A 23,440-nucleotide genomic window follows, 5' to 3' on the forward strand; every position below is an offset into this window, starting at 1 on the left:
ACGAAGAGAGCTGTGGCTCTCGAAAGCTTATGCTACAATAAAGCTGGTTAGTCTTAAAGGTGCTACTGGACTCTTTTCAATTTTGCTACAGACTAACATGGCTAACTCCTCTGGATCAAATATACAGGGTTTATTAATTCCATACAAGCTATTAAATTGATTATCATTTTAAATAATCTAGGAGACTTTAGTCTCAACATCATTCTTACAATGATTATCAAGAAAAGTTTTTGCAGACACACAACTACAAATTAGACTAATCACAGGATTAGCATCTGTGCGCAATAAATCTCAAAACTTAAAAGAATCAGTGTAAAACAAAAGCCAACTACTTACCAAAATATGAAACAGATCTATATCTAGAAGGGATGGAGTATCTTCTATTTTTAAACCAGGCAGAAGAACTACAAGAGCAAGACATATCATTTACAGACACTGCAACTGCCTGACTTCAGTAAAAGTATGACAGAATAAAAAGGAAATTTCTTCTATTTTTTGTCAACCATTTCTCTCTCTCCCATCATGTCCACCATAATGTAATTCTGCCATTGGATGCTAGTTCCCATGGCCAGTCTTAAAGATGTTCAACTTCTACAAAACCTTTAATGAAAATACATTACCTCCTAAGAGACGAACAAGATGCTGCTGGATCACGCTTTGTGGTAATGTACTTCTCTGAGCAGCTGCAAACTGCACTACTGCTTTAAGACCACTGTGCTAGAATTCAAGTAGGGGGGGGGGAGAAGGACTTCATTAAAAATGTGTTTGCAATTCCTTTTTCTTTTTTAAAAAAGTTTGTCTTCTAGCGGCTGAAGACTAACAGTACCTAGAATGTGCATTGGTGACAAGTGGTAAGTAGGGGGAAGGTATAGGGGAAGGCACTTGAATTGCTAATTGTTGGATAACAAAAGCCTAAAAATAAAGCCAACTAAATGTAAGTTAAAAAATGAAACATGCATGTAAGTTAAAAAATGAAACACTCATGACTAGAGGTGTGTACCCAAAATTTAGTAAATCTGATTTAATGGAATCTGAGAAAAAATTGGAATCCCCCAAATTCCAAATTGATTCTTTAATTTGGTTTGGGTATTTCTGAAAAATTCAGCCATTGTTTTCTATGGGAAAATCACTCTGGGAGATATTTGGTGGACTGGAGCAGTCATTTCTCCACCAAACTCCACCAAATTTTCAGGGGACCTACTTCTGACTCTCCTCTAATGGCACCCAAGTTTCCAGAAGACTGAACTCCAAGAGCCACTTCTATGAGCCCCTGAACAAGGTACTCCCCAGCCACTCCATTGCTTCCTATGGGAAAAGAGTCAAAGCTGACTCCCATTGCAGAAACACATTGGGGCAAGGCTGCCACGGCCAAGGCACCCTCCCAAATGCAATCTGAGCTCATCTCAGAGAAAGCTCAATAGAACCAAAGTGAAGCACAGGAATAGAATTTGAAAATTCATAAAAAATCAGGATATCTGAGTTTTGATTTGGAATACCCAGATTTTGCCGAATCAGCCAAAATTTGGTATTTTAATCCAAATACTGAACTGAACTGCACACCCCTACACAGGTCAAATCCCAAAGAAATGTCCCAGGGTGTGGGGGGTTCACTCTCTCTCTCAGATACACACACACCCCAGAACAGCAAACTCTGTTCAGAGTTTAAAAACATTTGTCTTGCCATGTTGGGTGGTAGCTGTAATTGCTGTTTGAGATGCAGAAGCCCAAAACCCTGCTGAATAAATGTAACTAGCTTCCTAGATTGTGGTCAATGTGTTCAATATGAATAAATTCTATTAAGAACAGTGCAGATGACAAGTGCTCCATATGCCAGTGGAAAGAGCAGAACAATGTTGTAAGATAGAAACATTTTTTTTAATATCATCATAGAAAATGTAAGATGTTCATTAAAGATTCTGGAGCACTACCACATACTATGCCTGGAAATATCTGAAGGGAACAGGCGATATCTATCATGGAGAAAGATATGCAACAACAAGGCATAAGAACTGTCATGCTCCAAGGCCCACCTAACTGAATACCTTGAGTTTTCCACATTGTTTCTGGTAGGCTATAGACATAGCCTCCCCACCATTTATCAAATATATAGAGCTTTTAAGCATACTATGCCAATCCCGTATATGAATTTAAGAATGAGGTGTGACATTCTGGAAATCACTCTAGTTATATGTATTAACGCTTTTGTTTTTTTCAAATGTAAAACAACTTTGCAGGAATGTTCTGTGTCTGACATAGTATAGAAAGCTGCCTCTAAAATAATCTGGGAGGCGATTCTCTTGAAGAGCTGCTACTTTATGAGATATTGTTGCAAAAATTAATCAGTAACACTGGACAATTACATTATCCAAACATCCATACCTGTCTATTTTGAAGACATCCAAATAAAGGCTTGCCCTCATCTTCAAGAAGATTTTCTTAAAAGGAAACAAAGAACATTTGTAGTGAGTCAACAAACACAGACAGCTAGCTTACATTTTGGTCTCCCCACACATGGCTGCTGTTTGTGCCAGAAGTCAGCGCTGAGGGTCTAAAAGAAGAAGGCACCACAGTATGGGATGGTGCAGCAATGATGGGGAAAATCAGGTCAAGACACCTCTTACTCCCCTGATACAAGTAGTGAACAGAAGAGGGGGAAGGGCACAATTTTATTAAATTCCCCCCTCATCACTGCCGTGTCCTGCACTGTGCTACAGCTTGTTTGTGAGGCTCTCCTGATCCTCAGGTCATTTTTAGGACACACAGCAGGCTGCTTGGGGAAAAGGGAAGGCAAAGAAAAAAACCCTCCCCAACTTCTTCTGGATCTAACCCATTACTGTCCCTTGTTCTAATTCAAAATCGCATTTTAGTAGATCTAAAACTCTACCAGTGTCAAGTTTAATAAAAACAAAAATTCATTTTGTGAAAAAAACTCAATTTTTGTCTTACCTAAACACTGGATGGTAAAAGCACAAGTGCTCCAAGTCATCATAGGAATGCGGGGATCAGCTTCGTTTGGAGCAGTCTTTAATCCAATTCTGTAAATTGCAGTGGCAAAGAGAACCACCATCTCATTGATACTATTAGAATATTTGACTCTGTGGAAGAAGCAAGGAAAAAGTCTGTGAACCAGTGACAGTAGAGACTTCAGAAGTTCAAGGGATAGATTGAGATTATCTGTATGATCAAGTCACAATCATTTTAATTTAAGAAGTGTTCAACACCTATTTGTCTTTATAAATCAGTAACCCTTTATAACAGGCTTGAACTCCCAGCATGTTTCAGCAAGATGTTTTCGTTTATCACTGTGGACTACTCTCAAATTAAATAATAATTGCAGTAAATTATCAGTTTGATCTGAGTTGTATATCTTAATACAGTGACAGTTAATCAAAAGATAAAATTCAAGTAGGACCTCTTTGCCCTTTCCTAATCATCTTTAAAAAAATCAGAGATTTTTGCCAACACAGTTACCAGAGTGTGCGCGCGCCGTCAAGTTGCCTCTGGCTTATGGCAACCCTATGAATGAAAGACCTTCAGAATGTCTTGTCATTAACAGACTTGCTCAGATCCTGCAAACTGGAGGACTTGGCTTCTTTTACTAAGTCAAGCCATCTCATTTTAGGTCTTCCTCTCTTCCTACTGCCTTACACTTTTCCTAGCATTAGCTAAAATTACAAAACTGAGGCTATTGTACTTTGGTCATATCATGAGAAGGCAGATTCTCTGGAAAAAGTTACCAGAATAAGAGATATAAAAAAGTTACAATATTCCAGATTCATCTAATACAAACAGAAAACTGACTGTTTACACTTACAAAGGCTGAACTCCAAAGCTAAGAATAGAATGGAAGTCTGAGGAAGAATTTTCCATTTCTTTACCACATAGAACGGTTTGCTTTTCTTCTTTTAGAAAAAGAAAAAAATCACAAGTCAAACTGCTATAGATGAACAAATTAAAATAAAAACCATTTATGTAGATTCAATATTACATAGAATTTTCTTAATTATTCCTATACTGGAACCAATTATGAGAAAACAGGGATTAAACACAGCATATGTTTAATCAGACATACAGAAGCAGAAAACCACATCAATATGCCCAGAAACCAGATTGATCTTAGCATTAATAGTTTTCAGCAGAAGTTTTTGAGCTTTTAGCTACAGACACAATTCTAAATCTGTGCTAACGCATGTCCAATGTGGCATAACACATTAAAGAGCACTGCCATGAATTGACAGAAAAAAGAATGAAACAATTATCTAAGTGGACTACAAAAAGAGAAGCAGATTGGGAAATGAAATGGCCCTTGAGCAAGCCAAAGTGAGCAAGCCCTTGCAAGTGCTACAAGCCAGGGCTACAGAGGCCACTCAGCTCAGCAGCACCAGCAACAGGCAGTAGCTTATCCAGTATTTCCCCCTGCAAAATGGCAGGCATGTGGGAGGAGACAATTGGAGACCTGTTGCCAACTACTATTGAGTCATGCCTTCTTAGAGTTGCTGGAGCTTGGCTCTACTGGTCGCTGGCTACTTACTAGTGGTCACCAGGAAATTACCCTGCAAGTTAAATGGCAAGTCTACCCCTGCATAAGAACTCCCCAAAGAGATAATGAAAGTCTATGCCAGACCTCAGTTTCATCAGCCAGCACAACAAACCAAAGCATAACTCAGTCTGGACGGAGGGCAGGATTGCTGGCGAAAACCTAACCGATGGATACCCATATCCTAATCTGAAAGCATGGCTTGAGAATTGTGGTTCTCAAACTGTTGGTTGCAATTGTCTTTTAGGTGGATCATGAGACCAGGAGAGAGGTAAAGGAAAGGGATGAGCTGGCAGTGGCTTTTGGAGACTAGATAGCAGATTCGTGTTCGCCTCTGCATAATTTGTGAAAAGGCCCTGAAAACACACCCTGTTGCACAATAACACTATATTATTTGTAAATACTAAAAAATACAAATAACATAAAAACTTGTTCTGTTTCTGACATGAAATTCTTGCATTTTTACGTTAGGAAGGGGAAAGTACCATAGAATTATTTTGCAAGTGGGTCCTGAAAAGTATAGTAAGTTTAGAAGCAAGTCCTGCTCCAAAAAGCTGGAGAATAACTTTAGAGAATATTTCAAATCTATATAAATAAGCCACACAATTCATCTGTAACTCTTCCTAAAGTGTACCTGTAACATCATTAAAAAATTCATCTGTGTTTAAAGATTCAAACTTTTAAACCAAAGGTAAAGATCTGAATAAAAATCTAACCTTGAAGACTCTTCTTGCTGTAACCAGATATCCTGGCCATAACAATTTCTATCCACTTTGACAAAGACAGAAGCTGAGCCACCATTTCTGCATCTTCACTGGCAACACAAAAGGAAAATAGTAAGTTGAAGAACAAAACCAAAAATCTAACTCCACAGAAGCCAGAGATGCACATACCTTTAAGACCTTAGGTATTAAAAACAACTATTTAGTTCCTGCTCTAGCTATTTAAATATGAAATAATATTTTAAAAGTACTCTGCTCTCCTAACACAGAGAAAGTGAACAAGGACAATGACTGTTGAATAGTAAGTGACATCACACATGCAGACAAGAATGAATTATATACTTGCTCCTTGTATGTGACAAGAAAAACTGCCTTTATACAGGTACAGGTAAAATTAAATGCTGTAACGTACCTATTGATCTTCTGTACCTGCAAAGGAATAATGGGAATCACAGTGTTGCATAGGGATTTGCAGAGTGGGCAGAGATATTCTCCATTTTCTAAGTCAAAAACCTGTTCAACATGAAGACGCTGCCGAGAGTTTAGCTGAATGGCATCAAAGTATCTGCAATATTCAAATGGAAACCAGAAGAAAAACTTTTTCACAACAAAAAAGCCAGAGTTTTTATACCCATTTAACTCTTTTACTATGCTACAATCTCTTGCCATTATTGACTTGGCTTACTATAGTAATTTAATATGCTTAAGAACAGGAAAAAGGGAGGGAAAATGGCCAGCAAGTAACTATTTGAGGCTTTAGACAGTAACTATCATAAAAAGTTACAAAGTTTTGTTAAGGAGCGATATGTTTTTTTGGAAAATAACTGTAAGTGGAGGGCTGTGACAAATGATGGTTGGCCCAGTCCAACAGGCATTACAGAGAGCCGCTGGGGTTGGGGCTGAATTTCAGGGGCTCCAGGCTAAACCTGCAAGTCCTCACAGGAAAATTCCCCAACATAGATGCTTGGGATCACATGGGCTAAGGACTTGTCTCCTTCATTTCTTGATTGTTATCCTTTCCCTCACATTCTGTACAAATGACTGAAGCAAAAATCCATTTCCTTCACTGCATTCCATTGTATGGAATAAGAAAAACAGTTGCAATTAGGAGGAGACACATTTCTCCCCTTCCCATTAAGCAAGTAGGCTATGGGGGGCAGGGAAGGGATTTTCACTTAGGACAGTAAAATTCCTTTGAGTCAGCCATGGCACAGGCTGTTTCTTCTCTTGGCAGGGATATCAGCCAGTAATGTGAAAATCTGCTCTTGTAACAGTGCCTTAGGAAGTATGAATTAATTTTGATTTGCTCATTTGTCACAGGATAGGGTTAACCCATGTAAGTAATGGGGCCTGTTCTGGCATTACATTCCAGGGACTGTCCTCAGCCTAGGATTAGTCCTTGCATCTCATGTATCCCCCATGTCTTCTTGTCCACGAGATGAAAGAATTATCTGGGTCGCACTACATTTATTTGAACAGACACTCCATAACCATCCAATCAGTTGCCAAAATAAACTTTTGGGGGAGGGGGGATGAAAATCAGGTAGCCTAGGAGATTGAGTAGTCAAATAAATGTAGTGTGATATAACAAAAAGATATACAATAATACAGTATGTTGGCTGCATCTTCTCTCTACAGGAATGGAGAGAGGTATAGGTGACCATTACTGAACAAGCTCAAGGTAATTTAAAACAGATTCTAAGCAGTCATGCAAGTCAACAAATATAAAAATATGCACGCTCATCTAAGGCAAAAACACTACACTAGAAAACTGTGACTACATATTTGCGTATTTCAATGACAGATTACAGTTTTATTATGAAAACCAGCAATTTTATATTTTGCCTTGTATTCTTGAGCATATGCTTGTGCTAACTTGCTCTAATTTCTTTCACTGAAACATTTGAGGCTCCTGCTCTCACTTTGGCCGTTATAATAAGCTTAAGGACTCTAAAAGAAAGACACTGACTGCAGATTAAACAAACAAGTATATTCAAAAATTTTGCTTACTTCTGCCAGCAAGCAGCATGCATCACATGACCACAACTTCCTGTATGAATTCCACATGACAAATCAAGATCCATGAAGAGAGGATCTAGTTTATGAGGAAGAACATCATCAAAACATTTATGTTTAAACAAATGGCAATTTGAAAAACAATATCAAATTTTTCACAGAAAGAAACATTTTTTTCAGACTAGACTAGAAACAGTTTTTGATTTTGTAATTAAGTTTTCCATATTAAATCCCATATAGCAGGTTTCTTCTTGCATCTGACAAGGAATTTAAAAGAAAAAAAACAGAAGGTAGCAATAAGACCTTCCAGATGGCAGTCTAAGCTTTCAACACTAAATATTATCATTTGTTTTAAGATTGCCAAAGCAAAAGGCAATGCACGGCTGCTTTTTTCTTGATTTCATCAAAAGGAGACATTTTAAAAAAATGTATTTTTGCCTACAACATTTAGTTTACAGGATGAAACTTAAAACATACAATAACAATAAGGATATTTATTTATATAGCATTTTCAGTGTTCAAAGTGTTTCACGTACATTAGGCTGTGGCAGTCGTTACAACAGGCCTGTATGGGTGGCCTGCTGAGACCATGTAATGAGTTCAAGATCTGGATTGCCCCTCATTCTTTAGCTACTATGCTGTCAGCTTATTTCTTATTTTAAAAACTTCTACCTCACTTCTCTCTCAATATGGGATCCAGAGCAGCAACTGCAACGTGTTCCTTGTGAGTAGAGATGGGCACGAACCGAGAAAATTCCAAACTATGCAGTTCATGGTTTGTTGCATTTCATGAACTACGAACTTTCATGAACTTCCCCGGTTCGTAAACCAGTTCATTGGGTTCGTAAAAACATCATTTCTGGGTCAGCAGGTCTGCAGAGAGCCCATCCACCCCCATTGCCTACGGAACTGATTGATCGGGCCAGGCTGGTCTGCTGTGATGAACTGAAATATGAACCGAATGAACCGGGCTAAAATTTGTTACAGTTTGTGAGAAATGAGCTTCCACGAACTGCTGGTTTGCAAACCACGAACCAGTCGAGTTCATGACAAACTTCGATTCATATTTCGGTTCGTGCACACCTCTACTTGTGAGTTCTTTCAGCTGTATGGCTTTCTTTTGAGAGAGCCTATAAAAACCCATTCACAAATGTTTCACAACAAGAAATTTAGTTTGGTAGCTGATTCAAAAGCCACTGCACCAAAATGAGAACCAAGATGAAAGTCAGTGACTATGCAAGCAAGTTGCTTAGAGAGAGAGACATACCTTCTGAAAGTTCAAGCACTTTTCCCCTATTCTGGCTTAAAGCAGTAGATCTCTGGACACAGGCAGATAAAACCATAGCAGCACTTTCCAGCCTCACTTCCTGTTCTTCCTGACACAAGATACATGTCAACATCTCTTTTTCCGTCAAAGATGGTCCTCGCTTGGGCCCCAAAGCAATTCTAGAGTAGTCTATGGTTGGCATAGTACTACAAAGGCACAAATAAAAGGTTCAGACTAATGGATATCTGTTAAATCAAATGCCTAAGATAATCTTCTGACAAGCAATTAAACTATTATTTGAAATTTGAATTAAATAAAATAAATTTTAAAAATTGTGCGAGAACTGCTTTACCCCCTGCTGAACTATACCAACACAGCAGTTGTCAACCAGAATATGCTTAACAAAATAAGTCTGTAATAGAAGTGTGCTGGTACAGTGGATCATAGACAGTGGCAAACATACTGAGAAGGATTTACATGTAACTGAGCCTGTAAATTAATATTTTAAAATATTTTCATGCACTCATTTTTAAAAGGGATAGTCTAGGTCCTGTTCAGACATTATTTCCTCCCTGGAATTTCACCTGCGGAGACACTAGAAGCCGGTCTCAGTATCATGTGTGCCTTATGCCTGCTCTTCCAATGGGAGGGAGAGCAAAGAGAAGTTAAATACATTTAAGATCTCTCCTAATTTTGCAAAATTCAATCCCATCTTAACAGGGTCAGAAAAACCACACATTCAAATAAACACAGTACCACCCTGAGATCAGGTCTGAAACTATGTTTCACTATTAGTAAATTTGGAACACCCTATAATATGCCAGAAGGAACTATAATTAATGTCCCCCATTCATTAGGTGTATACACAGTATAAAACTTTTTCAGGGTACATGTAGTGCATTCACTATGTGTATGAGGATTCCTAATTTATGTGGTTTGAGCATAGCAGGGTCTTGAATGTTTTTAAAACCTAGTTAAAAAGCTGTAGAACAAGACCAAGAATGAATGAACTACTACAGCTTTAACTTGAACCTGTAAGATTGAACAAGATTTATGGAAGAACAGGACCAAATACTGAATATAAAATGTTGTAATACCAATTTCATTAAAAAATCCATATGGCTTTAGTATTCAAATTAATATGTACAACATATTTACCAATAAACTGAGAAATCGCCATCATCCATCAGACCAGAGATATTACAGGTTTCACAAGCTTTTGGGCTGGTGAAAAAGGAACAGTGGGTCCCTGCTGGCTACCCAAAAGGCTGTGTTAGGGATCATGGGACCTCTATGAACAAAAGCCATATGGGTGGGAAATGCAGTAAGGATGAAAATTGGGAGAGATTGAGCTGGGTGGATTCACATTTATAGTTCCACTAGAGCCAATAAAAACCTTTACAGTGCTTTTTTTTTTTTGACAAAAAACTAGTCAAGATTTTATCACTGACTATTCTTTCTTCCTACCTTTCTTCTTCCATAACATCTCTTCCTTGTAGTTCTTGTGTATTCTCATATAAGAGCTTGTGCGTTTCAATGAAATTCTTCTGCAAGGCAGACATCTGGGCCATAATCTTCTGGCGATGTAGCCTAGCTGCTTCTGCTTTCCTCTTGCGCTCAGCTTTTTCCTTGTCCTGAGTGCTTTGCATCTTATTTAGTATCAAAAAAACAAATAACTCATTTATTAACAACTTTCTCTAAAGTGATATTTGATCTCTCTCTTTCCATTGATAATGGAGTAGGATTTAGAGGGAAAAATTGCTCACAGAGAGACTGTAGGCTAGCCAAAAATAAACTTGGCAGCCACAGCTCACCTGAATCCTCCCACAGCTGGCCACACACACTACTCTCAGCTGCTGGCACTTTCCCCCACCAAGAGACAATATCTTAATTGCTCTAGGCACAAGCCTAGCTGAAGAAGGAAGTCTGGTTCCTCTAAAATAAGCATCCATAACATTGGGGTGGGGGGGTGGAGGGAGATGCAGCAACTCCCATCCTGAAAAATCAGAAGTTTGCAGATGCTGAACTTATCCAATGCCAGCTGAAAACGCACGTTTTGTGGCATAAAGTATAAGCATTAAACAGCTGCTCCCTGACCTCAGCAAAGGTTTTCTGCGCTACCTTTTCTTTAGAGGGGAAAAAGCACACTCTGCTACAAGGAGATGGCAGAGATATGCTAGTTGCAGAGCAACATGCCAGCAAGATATATTAGTAGAAGGGCAAGGGAAGAAATGAAGAGGCTCCTTTCAAATTATTTTGGATTCCCACTTAAATGAGCTGAAAAGTATTTAACACCACTGCACTTAAATGAATCACCAGATCAGAACTCCAATTTCACACTATCCAACTGTTTTTCTATAACATTTCTTCCCTGATTTACCGTTACCTCATTGACTTTTGTAAATTCTGATCCGGATGGAGCAGCAACTGCTGACAAACTTGACTTCTCTCTCAGACGTTTTATTGTTTCAAACATCTAGAAACAAAGGTTTAAGGGTTAAACTATGGATCATTTACTGTACAAATAATGCTGTACAATAATGCTGTACAAACCCTGAAAAAATGAACCACGTGGTTTGTGCGTTTTCACAAACCACGAACTTCCATGAACTGGTGCAAGTTCGAACCGGTTCATGGTTCATGGGGTTTAAATGCCCCTTTCCATGCTGCTTTGCATGGCTGAAAAGGCCATTTGAACTGCAGGTGGGGCTTGACTGGCCAGCCAGGAGTTCCCGGCCAGCCAGCCAAGCCGTGCTGTTTAAATGGGTATTTCCCTGCCACTCCGAGTGGAGGGGAAATGGCCATTTAAACTGCAGTTGGGGCTTGGCTGGTCAGCTGGGAGAAATGGCCATTTAAACTACAGGTGGGGCTTGGTTGGCCAGCTGGGAACTCCCGGCCAGCCAAGCCTCACCTGCTCTTTAAATGGTCATTTCTCCCAGCAGACCAGCCAAGCCCCAACTGCAGTTTAAATGGCCATTTCCCCTCCACTTGGAGCGGCAGGGAAATACCCATTTAAACAGCAGGGCTTGGCTGGCTGGCCAGGAACTCCTGGCTGGCCAGTCAAGCCCCACCTGCAGTTAAAATGGCCATTACAGCCATTTAAACTGTGGGTGGGTCTTGGATGGCCAGCCGGGAACTCCTGGCCAGCCAGCCAAGCCTCACTCGCTCTTTAAATGGCCATTTCCCTGCCACTCGGAGTGGTGGGGAAACGCCCATTTAAACAGCGGGGCTTGGCTGGCTGGCTGGGAACTCCTGGCCAGGCAGCCAAGCCCCGCTGTTTAAATGATCAGCTGCTTGTCGGGGATCTCCCCGACAAGCAGCTGATCCACGGGTTTAAATGCCCCTTTCTGTGCCGTTTTGCAGTGGCACGGAAAAGGGCATTTAAAACGAACCAAACGAACTAGCAGACAAGTTCGTAAGTTAATGGAAATGAGCTTCCACGAACCGCTGGTAGCAACGCTGTTAGATATACGGGTTTAAATGCCTCTTTCTGTGCCGCTTTGCAGCGGCACGGAAAAGGGCATTTAAAATGAACCAAACAAACCAGCAAACAAGTTCATAAGTTCATGGAAACGAGCTTCCACGAACTGCTGGTAGCGACGCTGTTAGATATAGCCAGCATTACTGCCTCACACTACCTTTCCCCATTTTCTGGTTCGGATTTTATAATTGTTTTTTGGGCTGGTTTTAAAGACATTTCTGCGTTGTTTTTTTGCAGTTTTGGTGAAAAAAGTCAACAGGCAGCCCCAAGCCCTGACCCTCTTACTTTCTGAGGCCTTCATTGGACAACTGATGTGTGTGTGTCTTGCCAGTGTCATAGCTGGCTGTCTGCCTTGGTACTGGCTTGCCAGGTTGGTTTGGCTTGGCTTCTGTGGTTTGACAATGGTTCTGTTGGGGTCACAACACTGGTCAGTGGTTCTGCTGGGATTCTTTGGTTTGGTGGGCTTGTTGGCACTTGGAGGCTTTTGGCCAGTGTGTTTAGCTATTTGCTTTTCCACTGGAGAAAGTAGGGAATTTTTTCTCCCCATAGGAAACAATGGAGGCAAGTAGGATGGCTGCGGGTACCTTGTTCAGGGGACTGTAGAACTGGACACCTCAATCCAATTTGCTTGAAACTTGACAGGTCATTAGTAAAAAAACCCAGCCATTTCAGTCCACCTCCCCACAGAATGAATTCTCCATAGGGAATAATGTACCAAAATTTTAGAAATTTTTGGGGGAAACCCAAATCTGAATCAGTATTGGGGACCTGAATACTGGTAGGGAAACTTCCTGAAATCCAAATCTGAAAAACATGGTGAGGGGATGGGTTAAAGAACCCCTTATGCCACAGTTCCTAATCACTGTCCCCTGAAGCAGCTATTTACTCTAAAATAAACAGATCTCCAGTATTACACTCAGTTTGCCCCTAAGTTTTGGTTTTCATTGAGCTAGCCACCATCAGTATAAGGTCCTCCTTCCTGGAGAACTGACTTTAAACAGTTAACTGTACATTTCTCTTGCTTCGCTTACCTGTAGTACCCAGTTGATCATATCCTTCTGGGATTCTAGCTGTTGAATTCCTTTCAGTTTTTCCAAAATCATTAGTATATTCATTGCGTTCAAAGTAGAGCTTCCCATTCCTTTGTAAATAAATATAAAAATTTTATAAAAATATGAGTATATGCTACTTAAAAGTATTAGATAAGAACATATTTTAAAGTTACAGAAGACCTGCTGTTTGTTGCAGCAAATTTATCACTGTTATGACAGTGATATCTCTCAATTCTTTACAAGTTACAAGCTATAAACAGAAAACTATACTACTGAGGTAACTTGGGACCTGATTCTAATTACTCCACAACATACATTATATAACCTGAAATATTTGTCTGTGATGTACGTAATTGAAGTATAACTACAGACAATTTGTTTATACTCTGGTTCAAGTACTTTCCCACCATCAAACGGAGGTCAGCATAATCAGGAGATGCAATCAGAAGCAGCCTGTAGATTAAGGCTGACAACTACCTTTAATTTAGGCAGATATTTCCAGACAAATCAAGACCTAGACCAACATGGCTTTCCTCCATCTTGTTTTAAAATGAGGCGCCTTTTGAAACAATTATTTAATTTAATTTAATTAATTCGATTTATAGTCTGCCCTCCCCACACCAGTGGGCTCAGGGCGGATCACAACAAGGCTTAAAAACACATTGCACAATTAACCATTATTATCATTAAAAACATAAAATAATACATACCATCATTTAAAAATACTACATCTTTATAAACATAAAAAACAAGAAACATAGCAGCACATAATTTAGACGCTCACCTTTCACCATCTATAAAGCATTTTTACCAGAAAAATATGTGAGAGATGGAAGGTGACATTGGACGGGAGGGCATATAAGTTTAACCCCCTGACTGGGGCGGGGGGGGGGGGACTGCCTAGCATCAACCATATGGCTAGGAGAACAGCAGGCCCAGTGAAATGTTAGCAAATCTTGCCAGGCCCTGATCTCATAAGACAGAGTGTTCCACCAGGCTGGGGCCAGGACCGAAAAAGCCCTGGCCCTGGTTGACGCCAGGAGGGCCTCCCCAGGGCCAGGAATCTTTAATAGATGTTTATTGCTTGAGCAAAGAGTCCTCTGGAGCTCATACGGGGAGAGGCGGTCCTGGCAGATACATCGGTCCCATTCCACATAGGGCTTTATAGGTTAGTACCAAAATCTTGAACCTGATTCGGTACTCCGATTTAGCATGCATTTTATTTATTTATAGCACTTTGCTGCTGGTGAGAACTCTTCCGGGCTTTTTACTTTTAAGATCAAGCATTGCATTTTCACTTCAATCATTTGTCCATTTTTTTAAGATTGCAAATATGTATTTTATTTCAATTTACACACGTACAGACATAAAATATAAACTATAATCATTATTAGAGATGGGCACGAACAGCAATACGAACTAAAAAAAGCCAAGAACAGCCCAATCAGCCCTCCGCGAACAAGCAGTTCCTGAGGCCCAATTCTAAACGAACAGGCGGTCATTGCTCGTTGCTGTTTGTCAAGCCAGACAATCTGGCACCTGCAATCAATTCCCTTGGCAATGGAAGGCAAGGACTACTTTCAGGTAGTCTGAACTCCTGCTGTTGCCCTGGAAACCCCAATCTAAGCCCAATTTAGCTTCATAGGCAGGTCTTCCTTTCAAGTGTGAATTTCCAAATTTTTTACAAGGAAGCAAAGAGCAGGGGGGAGGGGGGCTCCCAGCTCTAGTTTTGCAGACAGAGAGGGAGAGACAGTTGCTGTTGGCATTTTGAGAGAGAGACAGGGAGAGTGCATTGGAGCTTGAATTTTCTTTGTGTGTGGTGGGATAGGGATTTACCTCTTCAAGTTCCAGGGCTGCTGCCAGGCTCTATGCCAAGCTATTATTTATTACTGGTACCTTTCCTGCTGCCTGCTCAGGTAAGGTTTCTGGGAGTGGTGTGTTAGGGATCTACCCCTTCAGGTTCCAGGGCTGCTGCCAGGCTCTGGGGCCAAGCTATTATTTATTATTGGTACATCTCCTGCTGCCTGCTCAGGTAGGGTTTCTGGGAGTGGTGTGGTAGGGATCTTGACGGCTGGAGGAGGGTCTGCTGGCCATCATAAACAATGAACATGTTCGTGACAGGATCATGTTAGTGTTTGTGGATGGCAACGTACAACGAACACCATGTTTGTTTGTTTTCTGTTCATGCCCATGTCTAGTCATTATATTCAATAACATACATTTATATGGAACTTACTTACATTTACTTTTATTATTTCACTTCTATTTAAATATCTTTATTCTGTCTTTTCCGTCTATCTTCATATCTAATAACATTTTTATTAACAATAACAACCTTTTTCTTTGTATTATTCTCTGTTAATTTAATTTTGTTCTTGATTTTCAGCTACATAATTGAAAAACCTTTTCCATTTTTCTTGAAATTCTGAAGTTGGTCTGCTATGTATAAAAGATGTCAATTTTGCCATTGTCATGTATTCATTTAGTTTACTCTTCCATTCCTTCAGGTCTGGGCATTTCACTGCCTTCCATTTTGCAGCAAATATTACTCTTGCCGCTGTCTCTATATACTTGAAAAATTCACTGTCTATTTTTGTAATCTTATTTGGTAAGATACTGAAATGCATATTTTTCGGAGCCATCGGAATCTTCATGTGTATCTATCCTATCCAATATTTTCTTGCATGTCCACCACATGTGATAAAATGTTGAGTCTGTATTGTGACATTTCCAGCCCTTCTCATAATCTTTATTTGTTTTTGCTATATCTTTAGGGATAAAATACCATCTAAAGAACATTTCATACCAGTTCATTAATATTTGACATTCAGTAAACTTAATTTCTATTAAAATCTATAGATTTTCCCACTGACTCATGTATATGTTTTAACATTTGTCCATCTTGTGCTGACAAATTGTAATTGGTCATACTTGCTCTCATGATATCAAGGCTTATGAATATGGCAATATCATAAACCCCCCTGCTCATATGTTTAAAACACAGACAAGCTGCCTGGCTAGGCAGGAGACGGAAAAGTACTGGAACGTGAGAAGTGAAGTAAGGCTAACTTAGCCCCACACCCTGGAGTTTGTACATAACTATAGAACAATGGAGGTCTCCAGAAGCAGTTGAATGAATCCATTCGCACACCCTGCCAATTCTACCCTTTACCCTCCTATTACAGCCTCCCCCATCCAGCCACCGTGGGTCATCAAATAATCTTTTTACACCTATAGTTCCTCCCAGGAAGACCTAATCAAACCTTCCTAGTTCATTGTCCCACCATGCAGACAGTTTCCAAGTCCTTTGTCTCACCCTGGGAAGAACCAGTAAGGCATTGTTTTAGGGAAGAGACTCTCAGTCCTGCTTCAGGGCATGTTTCACAGTATATAATGATTGTCCTGCCATGTGCTCAGTGTGTGTGTGTTCTGAACCTTCCACACGCCCTCAGATGGTGTGTCTGAGCCCCTCTCCCTCTTGCCATGAAGTACTGGTCACTGAAGCTGCTCTCCCTTGGACACCCCCAGTCTTCTAGACCTGGTAGCTATAAAACCAACTCTGCAACTCTCTCCAACTTTCCTCCCTGTTTTTTCTAGTTAGCTTTGTGTGTGTTGTGTGTTTTGTGTACAATTGATCTGTAATATTTTGAATAAAAACCCCTTTTTGATTGAATATCTGCCTGCTTATTGAAATGGCTCTCTAGAGGAAGGGATCCTTGTAGACACTGGAACACAAGATCCTACAATTACTGCCTCTCGCATAGCCATCTTCCTTGCTGCTAACTTCCTCCCCCCCCACCAAATTCTCTTATTGCAAGGAGACTAATTCAGGTAACAAAGCTACTTAAAAATTTGGTTCCCTAGTGCATTATTCATGTATCAGTGTATTAACATTTTCAGTGTAGCATGAAGATTCTTCTTTTATAAGAGGCAGCACTTACTTGATGCTTTGTGGTAGAAGTCAAAGGTTACTTCTTCCTCTGGAACCTTCTCTAACTGCTGCTTTTCTTCCAATAAACCCAAAGCAAGGAGATGAAGCACCTAGAAAAAATATATAAACAAGTATAATATATTTGTGCTGTCTCGCATATACATGTTTCCACTTAAGTCTACTACACTCTCTGGCTTACAAGATGTGATGCTTCCCAGGATGGCCATTTAGGAGAGAAAAAAACTTGACAGAGGCTATCTCATTAAAATGTGTTTTTCTGGGTTCAGTGTGTAGTCTGGGAGTACTTGACATTACAAATCTGCTGGAGTGAATCAGGTCTGCACTTTGTCCCTCCCTGGATGGGACCTCCAGGTAACAGCTATTATATATTGACAGGAAGCTGTGTATTTATTTCCCTGTAACATTGTTACTAATGGCCAAACTATATGTGAATTTTTTTAATGAAACCTAGACTCAACTCACTTTCCCTGCAATGCAGTAATTTTCTGTAAAATAATGCCTGCCAGGCCTGTTTCATTCCAGAAAATAGCAGTGGAGCAAGCACGAGCACCTCCTCCTCTTGTGCCGCAGTTCCAATCTGAATCAGGCCTCTGTAGGGCTATTAAAATTAGTTCCACAAAGCTGCTATATGGCTGCTGGAAAAGCAAGTCAGATCCAGACAGCCTGGACATGTCTCATTCAAAAAGTCACATCTTAAGTTGGCCATAAATCCAATACTGTATATTCTCTTGAAAATGCATGTGACGCTAAGGAAAGGGGTGGAAAGCAGTTACCTGATCTTCGACTATACCATGAGGCAATATGTTTAGTATGGCTAAAAGAATGGGTGTCTTTATCCAATCATAAACTGTTAATATTGGAAGGCTACAATAAACTTTTTGGATGGCATGCATATTTGTGGTACAATAAACACAAAATGGACGCAATGTTCCAGCACCACTATTTGAGAAGAACTTTGTTTTTAACCTGGCAGAAATATAAAAAATACATTGATCAGGAGAAGCCACTGTGGATTGTACCAGCTGAAGTGATTAACTCGAATTTGGAATACAAAGGAAAAGAATGGCTTACCTTTAAAGAATTAACAGAAACAGAAGATAAGGAGCTAAAACTCAAACCAAATGAGGAATTGCCATTCAAATACGGCTGGCTACAATATCGACAAATCAAGGATTTATTTGACTCAGATCAAAGGAAGACAGGTTTTAGAACCAAAAATTCAGAGTTAGAAGAACTTCTGTTAGGGGATAATAATAAAGCAATCTCTAAAATGTATAAACTGTTATTAAAGTGGTTTACAGAAGATGAGACAGTCAAGGTTCAAATGATAAAGTGGGCGATAAACTGTAATAATGAAATAATGATGGAGGCATGGGAGCAATTGTGGAAAAATACCTTAAAAATTTCAACATGTACCAGTATTAAAGAGAATGGCTATAAAATGTTATATAGATGGTATTTAACACCGAAAAAATTAGCCATAGCTAATAAACAGCTGTCTAACAAGTGTTGGAAATGTAAGGAGCATGAAGGTTCTCTATTTCATATGTGGTGGACTTGTGGCAGGGCTAGAGACTTTTGGGCTAGAATATGTGCTGAGATGTCTTTAATACTCCAGTATAATGTTGTTAAAAATCCAGAAATGTTGCTGTTATCTTTACATTTGGAAGACGTTAATAGAAATGATAGGATATTATTGTACTATATGATAACAGCGGCAAGAATATATTATGCACAATACTGGAAGAGAGAAGAAACACCTGAAATTGAAGAATGGATACGAAAACTGTTGTACATGGCTGAAATGGACAAATTAACGAGAAAACTGAGAGATCAAGATCCAAAGAGATTTTTCGAAGATTGGAAGAAAATGAGAAAATACTTAGAAAGAAAATGGGATGTCAAGGGACAATTGTGGTCTTTTGAAGTATATTAAATAAGGTAAGACATATTTTAGATCTTTACCAATAGTAACAGACTAATAATTATAGCGTAGAAATATGATCAGAAAACGGGGGGTTGGAGTGCTGTTGGAAGTCAACATTGAAAAGGGGGAGGGGAGGGGATGGGGAACATATACTTATGGGAACTGAAAAGAAATGTAGTTGCTTTTAATCTGATTGTATGTTAACCCATCCAATAAAATTTCATTAAAAAAAAAGCACATGAACAAGAGGAGGGGGACTATTTCCTCAGTTCTCTCTATGCCGCTGCCGGACACCCCCCCCCCAGAAACTAGGATTCCAGAGAGTTCACAGCAAGGCAGGAGGAAGAGATGTGTGCCTGCACAGAAGACCACTCGATGAACAACAGTTACAGGTAACTGCAACCCTGTTTTCATCTTCATGGCTTCTGTGCACTCCCACACTGGGAGAGTAGCAAGCTCACTTACTGAAGGAGGTGGCTGTGAAGCTCTCAAAGTAAGAGGCTATGGAGGGCCACCTTCCCAAGAGATGCTTTGCATCTCATTGATATTCACCCAGAGGTGCTTCTAAAGACTCTGGAAGCTCTCTAAAAGTGTTCCTGCCAAAGTACAAGCAGGAATGTTTTACCTTATGAGGAGGTCACCTTGAGGGTTGGAAGAATTAGCATGCAAGGAGAGGCAGCAAGAGGTGGGCAACTTAGCAAGTTCTCTACCTATGTATATAAGGATTGTCCCTGCTAGACAACTCTTTCAATGAAGAGGCAGATGTTTCAATCAAAAAGAGATCTTTTATTGAAAATAATAAAGATCAACAGCATGCAAAGATACACACGGCACACACTCAGACCTAACTAGAAAGCAGCAGTGAAAATTGGATAGCGTTTGAGTAATTGGGTGACAGTTACCATCCAGAAGAGAGCATCTGGGAGAGAGAGCGTTGAGCAACCAGCACGTCAATGCAGAAGAGCTCGAACAGAGGTCCGAAGGTAGATGGGATCAGAGAGCATGCACACAACTATGGTGGAGGGGTAGTCCAGTTTTGCTGTGGAATGTACCCTGTGGCAATATTGTGTCTTCTGCCCCAAAAAGAATAATTTAAGGGTTGTCCCCAGGGTGGCTGGAAAGCTGTCTCCAGAGAAAGACAATGAACTGGTGAGCTGTCTCTGCAGTGAGACAATAAACTAGGAAGGATTGATAAAGTCTTCCTGGGTGGAACTAAAGTTATCAACAATGATTAACAACCTGTGATGTATGGGTAGGTAACGCTATCGGAGCCCTGAGTCGCCTGAGAACAGGAGAGTGGATAAGGGAAGATCAGTAGGGTGTGTTATGGTGATTAATTCAGAAATTCCAAGAAGACCCTATTGTCTCAGGATCTTTGCACATCTCCAGGGCGTGGGGGTTGAAAGCTGACCTCACCTGACATCTCACATGCTAGTAACGTTCTGTCTTCTGGCCGAGATCTGGCTTCCATATTTCTGCGTGCTTGGGCAATATTTTTTGTTTAAAACACATACAGAGAGGGGCTTATGGCATTGCCATATTCATAAGCCTTCTTAATATTGTGAGGGCAAGTCTGACCGCTAACCAATGCAGCAAGGAAAAAAAGAGCACTCTGATGCGGCGAGCCATGGTAGGTAAAGGGCATTGAACAGTCATGCACTCAAGGGACAGTGAAATAGCCTCTACCAACCCACAAAGGAAGGTTGTGTGAGGATACTGCCAAGTCTATTTTGAAGCCTGCATGATTAATACAACCAATAATGTTGTGAGACATGAAGACTGAAAGCCTCCCCATAGTAGAGAATCCTGGCCAGGGCATTGGACACATTAACACTGCGAAACTCTATGAATGGGGTGGGACATAGGTTAAAACCCACAGTGTCCTCATTCCATAGGTGGAAGCACTGTATACTGAAAATGAAGCACCAGGGAAGTGCAAAAAGTTAACAAGGCATTATGCCCCTTCATTTCTCAAATGGCTATGCAAAATGCTCCCTCCCTGCCTGCCTATTCACACACATCTTTGTTTTTTTCCTCTTTGGCATTAGGAGAATCTTGAAGAACACCAGTGTGTGCATAGTCTTTGGAGATCCAATAATGAAGAGGGAAGTTTAGAGTGTCTGAGGCCCTTTCCACACAGCACACTTTAAGCCGGTGCTTCTGCATATTCACACTGATCAGCACTGAATTAGTTTGGGCTCCTGGCATTCCGCACTGCTCAACCTCGATGTGATTTGGTGTCTGCTGATGAGATGTGTCTGTTTGAACCCACCACTTGTAGGGGCTGGAGCCAACATAACTTCTAAAAATAAATCGTGTATGTGTCGTAACATTGCAATGTTGGAGCCCATTCCCACTGTCCCTGTATGTGTTGATTGGACTGTACTGTGCCCACTGGAGAGACAATTGGTGGCGGAGTTCTGGGAGAAAACATGTACTTTCCGTGCTTGTTCCACTCTCATTTTTTTAATACAAGGAAAGAGTTGTAATGTTACTACTCCAATTGCTTCCTCCCTTCTGGTTTTAAAAGCCAGGAAAGGGTTAAAAGGCTGTTTGGCTTCCTCCCTCCCAGCTATAAACACACTTTCTTATTTTTTTTAAGCCAGAGAAGAGCGCTTTCCTGATGCTTCATTTCTCAAACAGCTGTGCGAAAAGCTCCCTCCTTCCCTGCCTGCCTATTCACACGTTTGTTTTTTTCCTCTTTGGCATTAGGGGAACCCTGAAACACACCAGTGTGTTCACAGTCGAGAAGGAGAAAGCAAACGGAGCATCAGCCTTTTAACCCTTTCTTAGCTTTTAAAGCCAGGAGGGAGGTAGCAAATGAAGCAGCAACGTTACTACTCTTTCATGGCTTTAAAAAATAAATAAATGAGAGTGTATAGCCATAGCCGGGAGGGAAGAAGAGAACAAAGCATTGGCCTTATGAACCTTCCCTCACTTTTAAAGCTGGGAGGGAGGAAGCAAACGAAGCAGCAGCATTACGAATCTTACGTTACTTTAATGATAAAAATGGTGGGAAAGGAGTTCAGCGACCTGAGGGTGGGAATGATTACCAGTGGGCAACCAACCAATCAGCACCAAGGAAAAGGAAAGGGAGAGGGATAGAGATACAGTCACGAATGAAGACCTTTGCACACACATAGGATGCATCAGCAGCAACTCAGTGGCGGCTTCAAGAAAAAGTCACGGTATATCCATAGGGGGAAAACTCAGGGAAAAGAAAGACAATATTCAATTCTGCATCCTATAACTCTCTTGCAAGTATGGAACTCTGGAGATCATGGGAAGCAGAATGGAAACCAAACTGCTGCAAAATGGAAAGGGCTTGAGTCCCAAACATAGTCAACAGCTCAAGAAGATGATATAAAACATTTGCAGTAAAACAAAAGACAAAGAAAGATAAAGTATATCTAAGCTCTCCTGGAGGAAGTAGTAGTAGTACGACAAAGCCATTTTGCAGGAGCCACCTGGAGGCACACCCTCCGAGTAGGGCCCCCACACCACAGGGGCAGCCCCTAAGATAGCACTGAATCTCAGAATTCCCTGGGAAGAACAGAGCACTGAAAGCATGAGAATGGTGCACATATGCTCTGTCTAGGAAAGAAGAAAACAAATTTGGGTATCTCATTAAACTGAACATCTCATTAAGCTGAAGATCATATTCTGCCAGGGTGACACATACAGGTATATAAGAACACAGAACTGCAATTGTGAAAGTGAAAACACTGAACAATCTTAGTAAAATGTGGATTAATGAAGGCTGAAAAGGCAAAGGCAACTCTTTCAACTAGTAGGACAAAAAAGGAAGTTGCCCTGCAACGGGTCTGTAACTAACCATCAACAGACCAGAGGAAAAAACTATATGGCAGCCTAAAGTTGTTGTATTCTTTCTAAACATCCAAGGTGTTGGAATTCTGCCACTAGCAGTCTGCTCCCCCAACAGCAGAGAGACTCTCTATAGGAAGAATAGAGAGATGTGTGGATAAGATAGCCAAGCACAACTGTAAAGACAACAATACACAAAATTAGATGACCTGGATCTAAAATAGGCTTTTTCATCTGTCTACCTTAACAAAAAGGGAGCACCCTTTTGTTTAGTGAACTGAATAGTTCAATTAACGGGAGGACAGGCGACCTCTCCTGAAAGGAGAGGTGGGGAAGACCTTGGGTCTTTTGAGCCCATAAAGCAACACAGACGTGAAAAAGAACTGTAGAAAAACTGTGAGTGGTGGACGAGGCAGTAGACCACTAAATCTTTACTTTCTCTTGTAGAATAAATAATCAGTAAGAATGGATAAATTAATTTAAAGAATTTGACAGCAAGCCTGTTCCTCCCCATAAAGTGTTATCTATCTGAACTGAAGAATTTAGAGTCTCTGTGTGAAGTTACAGTAACAGCGGCTACATTTTTAAGTCCTAGCATGGACTAGGAAGTCTAGCTCTGGATTAAAGGAATAGATTCATCACATATACTACAGTTATAGGT

At 40.4% G+C, this 23,440-nt stretch overlaps 1 protein-coding gene across 3 annotated transcripts in view; it reads right to left on the bottom strand.

Annotated features, from left to right (window-relative positions):
• The window catches only part of UBR1 (ubiquitin protein ligase E3 component n-recognin 1), a 138,008-nt gene that overhangs the window by 17,284 nt on the left and 97,284 nt on the right, over positions 1-23,440 (bottom strand). For 2 of the 3 annotated variants that reach the window (XM_054971047.1, XM_054971049.1), the window contains exons 26-38: positions 17,017-17,116; positions 13,055-13,164; positions 10,929-11,018; positions 10,010-10,191; positions 8,543-8,748; positions 7,270-7,354; positions 5,672-5,824; positions 5,254-5,351; positions 3,815-3,902; positions 2,947-3,095; positions 2,380-2,435; positions 621-717; positions 337-404 (exon numbers count right to left, since the gene is read on the bottom strand). In XM_054971047.1, the coding sequence (XP_054827022.1) occupies positions 337-404; positions 621-717; positions 2,380-2,435; positions 2,947-3,095; positions 3,815-3,902; positions 5,254-5,351; positions 5,672-5,824; positions 7,270-7,354; positions 8,543-8,748; positions 10,010-10,191; positions 10,929-11,018; positions 13,055-13,164; positions 17,017-17,116 (1,482 nt within the window). The remainder of the gene's footprint in view (positions 1-336; positions 405-620; positions 718-2,379; positions 2,436-2,946; positions 3,096-3,814; positions 3,903-5,253; positions 5,352-5,671; positions 5,825-7,269; positions 7,355-8,542; positions 8,749-10,009; positions 10,192-10,928; positions 11,019-13,054; positions 13,165-17,016; positions 17,117-23,440) is intronic. The other variant, XM_054971048.1, reaches the window with a different exon arrangement.

Source organism: Eublepharis macularius, chromosome 2 (assembly GCF_028583425.1).
Source record: "Eublepharis macularius isolate TG4126 chromosome 2, MPM_Emac_v1.0, whole genome shotgun sequence".
Classification (NCBI taxonomy): domain Eukaryota; kingdom Metazoa; phylum Chordata; class Lepidosauria; order Squamata; family Eublepharidae; genus Eublepharis; species Eublepharis macularius.